At 37.0% G+C, this 12,993-nt stretch overlaps 1 protein-coding gene across 1 annotated transcript in view; it reads right to left on the minus strand.

Moving 5' to 3' along the window:
* Positions 1–2,154: 2,154 nt before the first annotated feature.
* MMRN2 (multimerin 2) overlaps positions 2,155–12,993 on the minus strand; it is a 275,720-nt gene continuing 264,881 nt past the window's right edge. The window contains exon 7 of the mRNA XM_044056501.1: positions 2,155–3,505. Within this exon, the coding sequence (XP_043912436.1) occupies positions 3,117–3,505 (389 nt within the window). The 3' untranslated portion in view covers positions 2,155–3,116. The remainder of the gene's footprint in view (positions 3,506–12,993) is intronic.

Here is a 12,993-nt window from a genome sequence, read left to right on the forward strand (position 1 = left end):
TGCATGCTTTTTTAAAGTAATTTCTTCTTTTTCACAATGCTGAATAAAAGCAGGATAGCTAGATGTAGGCATTTTGAAGACCAACATTATAAACAGTTTAACACAGTTTTAAAATTATTCTTTTGTAACTTGCACCCAGGCTGATAATTTCAGCATGTTTGCTATATAGGTTTTATCTCAATCTGAATAGATCTTTTTGAAATAGTTACTTTAGTTTGCCATCTTTAAGAAGGCTCAGTTTAGCTATTCAAATGACCTGTTTGTAGGACTGTTTTTAGAAACATAGTGGTGCAACTGGTAGCATTGTCGCTTCACAGCAAGAGGTTTTCCAGTTCGATTCTTGGCTGGGGCGCCTTTTGTGTGAAGTCTGCATGACCTCCCTGTGTTCATGTTGGTTTTGTTTGGGTGCATCAGTTTCCTCTTACATTCCAAAGATGTGTAATAGGTGGATTAGACACACTAAATATATATATATATATACATATATATATATATATATACATATATAAAAAACACACATATATATATATATATATATATATATATATATATATATATATATATACATAGGTCTATTTCAGAATGTCAAAATCCCAGAGGATTGAAGGTGACATCCTTGAGACGCAATCAGTGAAAACCCACTTCAGCAAAATACCTAATCAAGGAATATCTTCCAAGGGTTAGTAACCACTAACACTAAACGTCATGAAAATGAAACTGCACCATCCACAACCCACCCAGGTGGGTGGCTATGTCCCAACACCCCTCATTGTGGGGGACTATGCCCCCCACATTCCTCATAACTAAATATACCCACGCCGAGATTCCACTACAGTTGGGAAAAGGGCAAAGTTCACCTTGTTGGCCAACAGGTTACTTACCCTGGGAATACATCTGCCAATCAGGTCCTTTGCTGAAGTGAGTTTTCACTGATTTCGTCTTGACAAAGTCATCTTCGATCTTCTGGGATTTTGATATTTTCAGGTATACTCACACACACACATATATATATATATATATATATATATATATATATATATATATATATATATATATACATACATATATATATATAAATATATATATATATATATATATATGTATATAGATTCCTATTACAAGAACGAAAGTTCACTACTTCGAACTTGTAATAGGAGGCCTCACTTCTGTGAAAGTTCACTTTAATGAAAGTGAACTTTTGCGTAAGTGCACTTCACCGAAAACACCGCAGCACAGTGGAGGACATAATTAACAAGCTATGTCCTCCACTATGGTGTAATAGTCACGGACCTTAGGGTTAGGGCACGGGTTAGGGTAAGGGGATAGTTAGTAAAGCTATCCCCTTACCCTAACCCATGCCCTAACACTAAGGTTCTTTACTATCGCACCATAGTGGAGAACATTGCTATGTCCTTCACTGTGCTGCAGTCATCAAGGACCTCAGGGTTAGGGCACGGGTCATGGTAAGGGCTATCCCCTTACCATGACCCATGCCCTCACCCTAGGGTCCGTGAGTACTGCATGGAAATTCAGTACAACACCCGTTCGTTGTACTGAACTTCGCGTAAGTGCACTTTCGATTAAGTGCACTTTCGCTGCAGTGAGCATTCCATGCACTATTTCGAATTAGTGAAAATTCAATCTAGTGTATGGAACCCATATATATATATATATATATATATATATATATATATATATGTATATATATATATATATATATATATATATATATATATATATATATATATATGTATATATATATATATATATATATATATATATATATATATAGTGTGTGTGTGGCATGAAGGAAGAAAAGCAGTAGGGCTATCCACCAAGGCAGTATGAACATTGGCTTTAGATGATTGTCACTGTTTATATGACACCCTGACCCCATGTGCAAAAATGGAAAAAAAAATAGGTTGTGGATAGATGAATGGAATTTAGAAACATTGTATAATACTGACTTAAAAGCTGACTAAAGAATTCTAATGGGGTGTTTTCTTGAATATATGTTTGCAGTTTCCTAATGAAGAAATGAAACACTGCTCCTTCATAAAATAACTAATGAATAAAAAGATACAAATCTATTTCACATGCTTTTCATTTCTGGCACAGTTTCTATGGGTGACATTGTTAGATACAGAGACATAATGCTTTTTTACCTTCATTTTAATAAAATACATCTATTACATGTTGGTGCATTTGTTTCATGATCACTGTTTATCTATATTCTATCCACATAAATTATATCATTAAAGAAATAAAAAATAACCACATTATATGTAAAAATAATATCCTAAGTATTTCTCTTAGAATCTTGCAATGTAATACAATAAGTTATAATAATACATACCTGACCTTACTCATATGAAATACAGTGTGAGTGTTGGATGGTAATAGTTAAGGGACTGCTATAGGATTTTTCTGTGCAGACACAGAGACGATAGATGTCCAGCATGGCACTTGCAATTGTGCTGAGCTTGAAATCTTTGATTTCTTGTTCATTGTATTATCTCTGACTACTGAGAAAATTGAAACAAAAGCATACAAATACAATAATTAAAAAAAAGATCTGCACCAGGCAGAATAAAGACTTTATTCTCTCAGAATCATACTGTCAGTTAAAGTTCTTGTCCATTTTGTGAACTGTAATTTGGAGGAGATTAGAAATGCCATTGACAGGAGTGAATGAACAATATCCAGAATGAACTGATATATCTTAGGAAAGTTGATAGACTTGCAGTCTGGGATTTTAGAATATCAAGTTATTGACCTTGTAAAGTAGGATCTGATAAAGTTGTATCATTCAAGAAGAATCACACACATGACTACTTATAAGTTATGGTTTGCATATTCTTTGTTCAGGAGCCTGGTAGCAATATATTGTTTTTTGATTCTACTGAACAATTTTCTTTTCCTACTACACACGGCTCCAAATCTGTTTTGCTGATCAACTGATCAAATGATTATGAAACTTACAGATAATTAAAACTTAATCACTCTATTGAAATTAAGTTACAGTATATTACAGTGATGAGTCCTTGTGTTCTTAGTTGTAGGACACATGTCTATTAGTGTTTAAAAGGCTTCAAAATATTCAGTTTGTTTGAATTTCATGTCCTAAACAACAAAAATCCTCCAAATGTGACCTGTGGTAGACTTGTTTTTGTAACAGAGGCTTGGGACAGTTCGACCCAAACTGCTTGTCCTTTTTTCAGTTCCAGTAGAGCAAAGTTGGTCACAGGAATGGTATTCCTCTTCTTTTTGGTGGTACTTTGAAGTAATAGGATTTGCTTGCCGTCTGTGATGAGTTGACCCAGGATGGAACCATTATTAGAACTTAAACTTAAAGCAAACATATACACGCCCCTGTATGGAGCTTTGAAGTAGCCTTCCTCCGGAGAGTATTTATTCCCATAGTTTAGAAGCAGACGATCAAACCTCACCATTTTCTTGGTGTCTGTTCTTTCAGAGAGTCCTACATAGAATGCCACAGGAGAAGCTAGAAGAGAAAAAGAAAGACATCTTAAGAACAATAGAAAGACACCATTACAAAAGATCTGGGGTAGTGGTTACCTCAAAGTTTATTAGCACAATGGTAACATTTTAGACATAGAAATGCACAGCCATCTCTCTACAACCCCTTTTTCTCACCTTTTCACATTGATCAGTGTGTCAAATCAACAGTGACAATCATCTAGAGCCAAAGTTCACACCACCGGGTAGCTATGCTTTAGAAATTATGCATATTTTATGAATTAAGCGTATCTTAATTTAAAACAAATTTGCAAAATATCAGAAAGCCTGAACATAGGTCAACAAGAACTAAAATACAGATTGACACATTTCATTATCATTAGGTTGTAGTAACTCATTGCGGAGTCTGCAGCTACTATAACTATCATGTGTAAGTCACATAATGGCTATATGGTTACCACAAAGAATGTAATCTGTTTGTGTCTGAGTGCTGATGTCATTATGAAATCCTCTGTCTGGTACCATGTAGTATTGTTTTAACTTAATCTAATCTGAGTGTCATACCACTCAACTTTAGAGCAAGAAATCTGGACAAAGCAATAAATAATGGGGGGGCAATGGCCTAAAAATAGGGACAATTTTTAAATATTGCTCTTACAAACTTAAAAAGTTGATAGAACAACAAGTTTTACATTAACATGGATTTTCTGAAGGATATGAAGTCTGAAACTGAAACATCTGTCATTATTTTCTAACTCCAATCCTCAGCGATTTATGGGGAACATACCAAAAACATGAGCTAAAAATCTGGACAATCTGGAAAAATCTGGACAGTTGAGAGGTACGCTGAGTGTTCGTTTCTGTAGTTATATTGTGCTTTTTTATTATTTTAGCTTAGCAATGAGTGCTGTCATGACAATAGAGTGCAGAAACAATGGCTTTCCAAGTTTTTGAATATACCAGAAATAAGTGCATTATTAAAGAAACTAGTGAAATAGGCATGGAATAATATTTGAGTGAACCGCAAAAAAAGTGAATTGCTGAAATATTAATTTTATTAGACCACCCGCAATGAACTATTTTGATGAGAGTAAACCATTACAAACAGATGTGTCAAAATGAAATTGTTGCAGTGATTTTGCAAGAATATAATCTTGTTGTCTGTGGATCAAAAACATGTACCTACAGACATACAGACAGACAGAGAAAATATATGCTTAGATTGAACAAAGCTACTGATAAAATTATGTGTGTTTGTCAGAAGTTTCTTCAATTTATTTATGTGAATGAATAGCAAGTAGCGAGTCCCCATAAGCAGTTGTAGAGTATATTCAGGAAGTTATTGTACAAGACAGCACCCACATTACAACAAATACCTTTATCTTTACAGCCTTATGACCCCAGAGGGAATCATAAGCTAGGAAATAAGATATTTATCTTAGATGTGCTGAGTCATTCATAAATAAAGGAACAGAAAGATCTGCTTAGAGTTATACTAGAAGTTACCTAAGGAACATGAAGTTTAATGCGTTCTGGAAATATACTGGAGAAAATTCACAAATGAAAATTCTTAAATATGTTGGCATGAAAGAGTGGCTAGAAAAGAAGACAGCCATATAGGAAGAAAAATAGCTACTGTTTTTCTAATAGAATAAGTATATCTCATCTAGGCATAATCAAGTGAAAGAAAACACGAGTCATTATTTTTTAGTAAGAATGTCTGTACATGTAGAGTAAAATGTTTGGAACCACACTGTGTAATGCTCATGTGGCGGAAGATCTCTGTTGGTCCATAAATACCATGGAGGCAGTCAAGAAGGCACAGCAGAGACTTCATTTCTTGAAGATCTTCAGGAAAAACAACCTGGAGGAGAAGCTACTGGTGTCTTTTTACTGCTGTTTTATTGAAAGTGTGCTGACATCCTGCATTTCCACATGGTATGCCAACAGCTCGGACGGAGACAGGAAGGCCCTTCAAAGGATCATGAACTCAGATGAGAAGACCATTGGCTGCTCACTGCCATCTTTGGGAATTCCTCAGCTCTTGCTGTCTCAGCAGGGCAAACAACATCTTGAAAGAACCTTCTCACCATGGATATCACCTGTTTTAGCTGCTGCCTACTAGTAGATGGTTCATGTCCCTTACATGTTGGACAAACAGACTTAAGAACAGTTTCTATCCCAGGGCCATACATGAACTGAGCAATGCTAAACACACACTGAGTACAGATAATAGGCATTTGCACTGTAAGGCATATGTTTACATTCTTATGCACCTTACTTTATTCCTTTCATGTGCAATACACCCCAGTGCAATAACTTAGTTGTTTACTGCATTGCATTATATTGTATTGTTTGGTATTGTATTGTATTGCACCTTAGGAGGATTGCTACAAATTGTGTTGTACATATACAATGACAATAAAGGAACCTTATCATATCACAATAATAATCCAGGGGAGAAGCAATGTTGGTTTATTCATTTCCAGGCAGATTGTGGCATAGGACTTTGACAGGCTAGTTTCGTTATGAAAACATGGTATACCTGATCTGTGATGACTATTTAAAGTTTCCAGAAGATGTGAAATAAACTGAAACTATGAGTAAAGGTGTGATTGGTACAATGAAGCCAGTATTTTTAAGACATGGTATTCTAGATGCAGATGTATTAGATGATGGGCCCCACATTGTTAGTACTGAGTATAAAAGTTTTCACTGCAAAGAAGTCCAGCATGTTAACATCCACTCACAGTTACACACAGGCTAAAAATAAAGTTAAGAGAACAGCAGAGATTATAAATCACTTGTTGAAGAAGTTGTAGATTATTAATACTGACTGCTCACTGGCTTACTACTCAGCACTATCAGAATATAGGAATAGTCGAATACTTACATGGTCAGCTACAAATGTGCAGTACAATAAAATAAATGATTCCTACACCTGGATTACTATTTAGCACTATCAGAATATAATAATAGTCAAATATTTAAATGCTCAGTTACTAATGTGCAGTACAATAGAAGAAATGATTTCTACACCTAGATTATTATTCAGCACTATCAGAATATAGGAATAGTCAAATACAAACATGCTTAGCTATGAATGTGCAGTACAATAAAATTGTATTTTATTTTTTATTAATTTATTTGCTTTTGTTGACTAGGAAAGTCCACTGGGCTGAAGTGATCCCATTTTCAGTGGAGGACTGGGGAGAAAAGCTCCACAAACAAAATACAAGATAAAAGAAATTTGTTAAAATAGTGTTTACAAAGTGTAGCAAATTTACAAAGAGCAACAAACAAGAGAATCACTTGGAACATTGTACAATTATATGGCTAGAAGTTGTGAAGGAAACTTAGATTCATGGAAAGGTATCTAGTATATAAAGAGTTACACAGAAAAGACAGATATGCTATACACATATAAACTTATATAGTACAAATTAAACAGATAGACTATGTGGTTAACTTATACAATATTCAAAAACTAAAGTGGGGATAACTACACAATTTTTCTTATACCATGTGAGTCAGAATGAGTCAGAAGGCGTTTTTCAAGGGTGACACTTAAGATGGGAGAATAATGATGAGTACAGGGATAGGAGGAGTCTATCAGGAAATCAGGTTATAGAGGATTTGGAGATAATGCATGGCCAGAACCATTGAGAAGAGAGATGTTGACATAGAGACCTTTTGAATAAGGGGGCACTATTAATGGTCTGGAGAAGAGGTGGAAGAGCATTCCAGAGTTTGGCTACAGTGAAATAGTAGAGATACTGAATTGCAGGGAGTTTCTGTCTATTTACTTGGGTAAGAGATTGATTTTAAGATCTGAGATGCCAGTTTGGTTGATAAAGAGTCAGAAGGGAGCAAGGGCTGGGCATTCAAGAGGTTTCTAGACCATTTTTTGTGCTGTAGATAGTTGTATGTATGTGAGGTGTTGTGGGAGTTCTAGTAAGTTCAGGGATTGTAACGAACAACAGTGATGGGAAGAATATTTTGCACTAGTCACAAACTTAGCAATTTGTTAGAGCAAGTGTCCATCTTAGTTTTTTAAGCAGGACTGGATATTTGTTAGAATGCACCATAGTGGAGAGAAGGTAGAAGAAATGTTAGGGCAAATGTTTTTCTAGTAGAGTAGGTTAAAAAGTGTTTCTGTCTACAAAGGGTTCCGAGTTTTTGGTGAGTTTTGTTTAATGTTATGGATGTGTAGGTCAGATGTTAAGTTATCATCTATAGTGACACCGAGTAGCTTGGTATGGGCAACTACCCCTATGACAGTTTTGTTAGAAGAGTAAATGATAAATTCTGATTCATTAAGAGTGGTGTTTTTTGGGGTGTAAAGATCAGGAGTTTGGTTTTATTGGGGTTAAGGGTGAAGTGATAATTTGTCATCCAGATTTTGGTGGAGGAGAAAGCATTTTGGGTCACGGTCAGAAGTTCTATTTCTGAGGTGCCAGAGCAGATGACTGTAGAATCATCTGCATATTGTACTACAGATCCATGAGTAAGAGCAGAGTGAAAGTTGTTAATGAAAATACTGAAAAGAAAAGGTCCTAAAATGGACCCTTGGGTAAATCCAGTGGAAGTAGTGAGTGAGGGTGAGAGGGAGTGTAGCCATTTGGTAGATTGTTGTCTCTTTGTAAGATAGTTGGTAAACCAGTCATGGATGGGAGTGGACATGTCTAGGTGTGAGAGCTTAGAGAGGAGGAGAGAATGACAGTTGGTGTTAAAGGCCTTAGAGAGAGCGAGGAAAAGTGCAGAGACATGTTTACCATCATTGCAAATGTGATTAACATATAGTGCTGTGTCCAGGGTGAAAGCCATGCTGACTGTTGGAAAAGAGTTGGTTTTTGGAGTAGATAATTCATACGTTGAGTTTGAATGCATTTTTTCATTATTTTAGAAATGGGGGATAGTATGGCTATAGGGCAGAAATTAGAGATTTCTGTACTGTTGCCACCTTTGTGTAAGGGAATGATGTAGACTTTTTTCCAGATGGAATGTACGTAGGATTCTTGGATATATCTGTTTACGAGAATACTGATGGGGTAGCTGATAGATCTGGCTGGAATTTGTAGGTTTTCAGGAAGTAAATTGCCTGGGGCACTACTAACGGGTTTGAGCTTTAGCAAAAGCTTAGTTATAGTGAAGGTAGGAATAGGAGAGAGAGAAAAAGGCTGGGGAGAAGAGCTTGTTGAGAAGTAATGAGTTGGTATTGGGTCGTTATTATGACTAGTCTGAGGAAAGGTGGCATTGAGTTTGAATATAGTCTCTATAAGGTAGGAATTGAAAAGAGAAGCTATGTCAGCTGGGGGTTTGTCAGGATTTGGCAAGTGTTGCTTTTGGCACCAGGGTTTAGTAGAGTAGTGACTGAGTTCCAAAATCTTTTTGGATTGTGGTTACAGTTGTTTTGGAGATGGAGGTAGTATTGTTTTTTTATCTTTGATGACTAGACGTTTTACTTGATTGTGGAGCTGTTTGAATAGCTGGAGTTCGATGGGGTGTTTACGTTTTTGCCATTTTGTCCATGTTCTGTCTTTAGTAGTCATATGTTTTTTGGTTTCTTTAGAAAGCCAGATTGCATGATTTGTTTTTATTCTCTTGTTTCAAAGGGGGGCATTCTATTGAGTATACTTAGGAATGTCGAATTGAAAAATTCAACAGCTTCATCAAGGGGTAAAGATTTTAGAATGCTCCAATTAATTTTACCCAATGTTTTGATGAAGTTTGTTGGGTCAAAATTACCTAGTTTTCTGGTGGGTTTGTATTGGTGATGGTGTAAAATTGTGGAGGCACTGCATGTTATGTAGGCAGGCTGATGGTCACTAATATTGCAGGGCAGAGTTCCTGCAGAGGACATTTTGTTGGGGTCAGATACTAAAATCCAATTGAGTATGGAACCATTGTTGTTGTTATTTCTAGGCCGGGTTACACTAGTAATGAGCTGAGTGAAGTTATAGAGATTGATGGATTCAATTGGAGAGGGAGTTATATGTTCTAGCCAGTTTATCTTAACATCACCTAGAATTATTGTTTCATTGTGGATATTGTTTGAGGTCCATGCTAAGATTTATTCTAATATGGGAATATTGTTATCTGGTGGGATGTATATGCCTACCAAGCAAATACTTTTGAATTTGTTCATTTTTAGATATGCCATGATGAGTTCAGCTGCAGAGAAATGGGGACTAGAGTTTGAGTAGGGGATGATGGTAAAAGAGTTAGGGTAGAGAAGTGCAACTCCTCCCCCTTTCTTATAGGGTCCGTCTGATCTTAAACAGGAGAAACCTGGAGGGAGGAACTAGGTATCTTTTATATATGGCTTTAGCCATGTCTTGGTTATGGCAATTATATCAGGTCTAAAATGGGATACCCAGGCTGGAAGTTTGGGATTTTGTTTCTAATTCTTTGTATGTTAATGGTGTTGAGTTTTAGGGATTTATGAGGTTTGGGGGGGCAGATGGAGTAGGTCCGGGGTTGGGGTGGATGTCCCCACATTGGGGTAGAGTGGTGGTAGTATCTGACTGTTTTGTCGGTAGCAGTTTGCGATTAGAGTTGTACTGTGTTGTGAGGAGAGTTGTACATAGAATGTTCTGTGTCTGTGAAAGGATTGAAGGTTTGAGGGATAGCAATATATTAGTGGAATAGAGACTAGAAGATATTTTGGAGTAAGATTTGTGATTGGGGGATTGCATAGAAGTGATAGAGGTGATTATAAAATGTGCGTGAGTTGGATGAAGTGATGTAAGGTGTAGAAGGAGCAAAAGAGATAGAGAAGGAGGAAGGAGGAATGTAGTCATCGTTAGTAGTGACATTATAAACATGCGACAAGTGCAGAGGTACCAGGGAAGGCTGTGGAGAGGGGGAAGAGATTACTATTATAGAAAGTAGGATGATTGTAGCACATTTGATTGGAGAGTTGGTTAATTGGATATATTGAAGTAGGTCAGTTGGGTTTACTAACTAGAGCTTGTGTTGATTGGTAGGTTAATTATGGGTGGGGTACGGTTAACTATAAATGTAAATGATATGGGGTGTGTGGGAATGGGGTAGGATAGGGGAATGGAGTGAGCCCAAGTGGAGTGGGGTGGAATGGAGCAGGATGACCCAGTCCACATGTACAGAACTGTGAGATGAAAAAGAAAAACAATCAGTGTGGTAAGTTGTGTTTGAAATTAGAGCTCAGAATGATAGAAAAGAGAGGAAAGATGAGTTTTTTATAGGTGTTAGCAGGAAAGAGGCAGAAGGTAAGTAGGACAGGTATTGAAGCTTATAGAGAAACTGCTCAATGACTAAGATGTCCTATATGGAAGGGAATACAGTTTTGAGTGGAAGAGTGGAGGAACAGAACAGCTAGAGGTGGGAGAATAGTGTTGTCAGGGATGGTACACCAACTTTGTGTGTAGGCAATCAGTTAGAGGGAGTAGGAAGTGTTAGGATGAGAGCCAGGGAAAATGGAGTGGTGTAGACTAGAAGGTACTTGGGAGACAGTAGAGGTGATGTACAAAGGGTAACCAGAGTAAGAGATTGAGATACAGAGACAATTAGTACGCTAGGCCAGAACTAGTGCACATACATTCCCTGTCAGATGACAGGCAGCAGGCCAAATGATCCAGTCTTCCACCAAATAGCTAGGGGTTCTCAGGGACCAGACTTTGCTTGGGATTCACTGTATCCATCAGTGTGAGGGAAGAGCACAGTTATGGGAGCATCTCCTAATAACAGTAGAGAGAGTGAATGTTAACAGAGAAAAAAGAAAATAAAACAGTAATGCTAATATTAATTATGACAATACCGATAATAGATAATATTAACTTAAATAATGCTGATAATAGAGTCGGACTGGACAGCTGAGTAGACTAAGGGAAGTAGCTGAAAAACTGTAAGGTATAAACAACACTTAATATATGCACGGCTTAAGTGGCACCCGGAAAATACAAATAGGAAATAGAACAGACTACCAATTGCTTATTATGGAACAGAGGTATCACAATTACTTATTGCACACCAAGTCTTGCTTGCTACATTTGCTATGACATGACAGTGAGGAGCTCAGATACTGCATCAGGAAAGCACTGTCTAACCATTTGAGTTTAAGATATTTAAAAAAAGACATTCTCTTGGCTAGGAGAGGTATGAGGCATAAGTGCCAGGTACGTGTGAATGTGACTGCAATGAGGCTGAACAACAGTTAACTGAATTGTTAAACTAAGAAGAAATGAGAAGATATAGAGTAGTTAAGAGCTAGAGTATATGATAGTGTTAGCTATGGACTTGGGGGTTCCTTGTAAGGTAATAGCACTATCTAATGGCTATAGCTGGTATTAGGCAATTATCGGATTGGGGAGAAAAATAGGGTTATGAGAAGCAGACTAGGAGAATTATCAGAGCAGTCCAAATTATGTTTTGCAAACTCTATCTGCAGTGGAGACTGCACATAGGTATTAACAGATGTTCATATGGATAGGACAGGCATAGTATGACTGACTAGGTCGTAGATGGTTAGCCCATACAGTGTGGGAAGCAGCACAGATAAAAAGAAACATTCTTGGGTCTGAAGCAGTAATATTTGACTGTAGGTCTTATACTGCGACTGTGCTATTTATAAGGCAGAGAACACTGGGCTACTTGGTGTAGATACCTTGCTCCATGGGTACTACCCCTGAAAACCAAGTAACTGAAGTGTTCATTCCATTTATGAAGCAATATCACTATGCAGTGAAAGGCAAGAAAACACAGCAAAAACACTGCCACATTTAAGCAGAGGCAGTGAAAGGCAAGGAAACATGGCAAAACTCTGACAAATTTAAGCAGAGCAATTTAAATTATAGCACCAGAATGAGCAACAAATGGTATGAACACACAATAACTATTTAGTGTAAAAACAGTTGCTGATAGTTCATAAATGCTGCAGCATAATGATATACTTCCTGGGAGATCAATACAGCAAAAGAAAGAAAGTGCAGTACAAACATCAGCTTAATTCCCCTGAAAACATACATATAGCAGCTTAGAACTCTTACAGCTGACCAATTCAGCAGAGTGACCAACTAAGCATATACTAGATGCTGACAAGCATAATAAAAATAAGTAAATGAAACATTTAACATTGGTGGTATAACTAGAAACCAGATAAACAGCAGTAGCAGATAAAAGGCCAAATAAAGCTTACTTTAACGTTTGCAGGTCTCAATGTCCAGAACAGCAATTGTACATCACTCTGGGTTGATCAAGATGGCGAGGAAGGGAATTGTGGAAAAGGGAAGGCACCAAACCAGGATGTATATTTAAATGGCACACGGCATCATGGTAGCAGCTAAGGGGGAGATGAGTGTAGCAGCGGGAACTGTGTATGTGTGTTGTTTATATTTATTTTGTGACTTAAGCAGGGAATAGGGGAGGGAATAAAAAGATGGCCCAGTCCACTTGTACAGCACTGTGAGATGAAAAAGAAAAACAATCAGTAAGGTAAGTTGTTTTTGAGATTAGAGCTCAGAATGATAGAGAAGA

This window comes from Protopterus annectens, chromosome 14.part0 (genome assembly GCF_019279795.1).
Source record: "Protopterus annectens isolate FY-2018-M chromosome 14.part0, PAN1.0, whole genome shotgun sequence".
Classification (NCBI taxonomy): Eukaryota; Metazoa; Chordata; order Ceratodontiformes; family Protopteridae; genus Protopterus; species Protopterus annectens.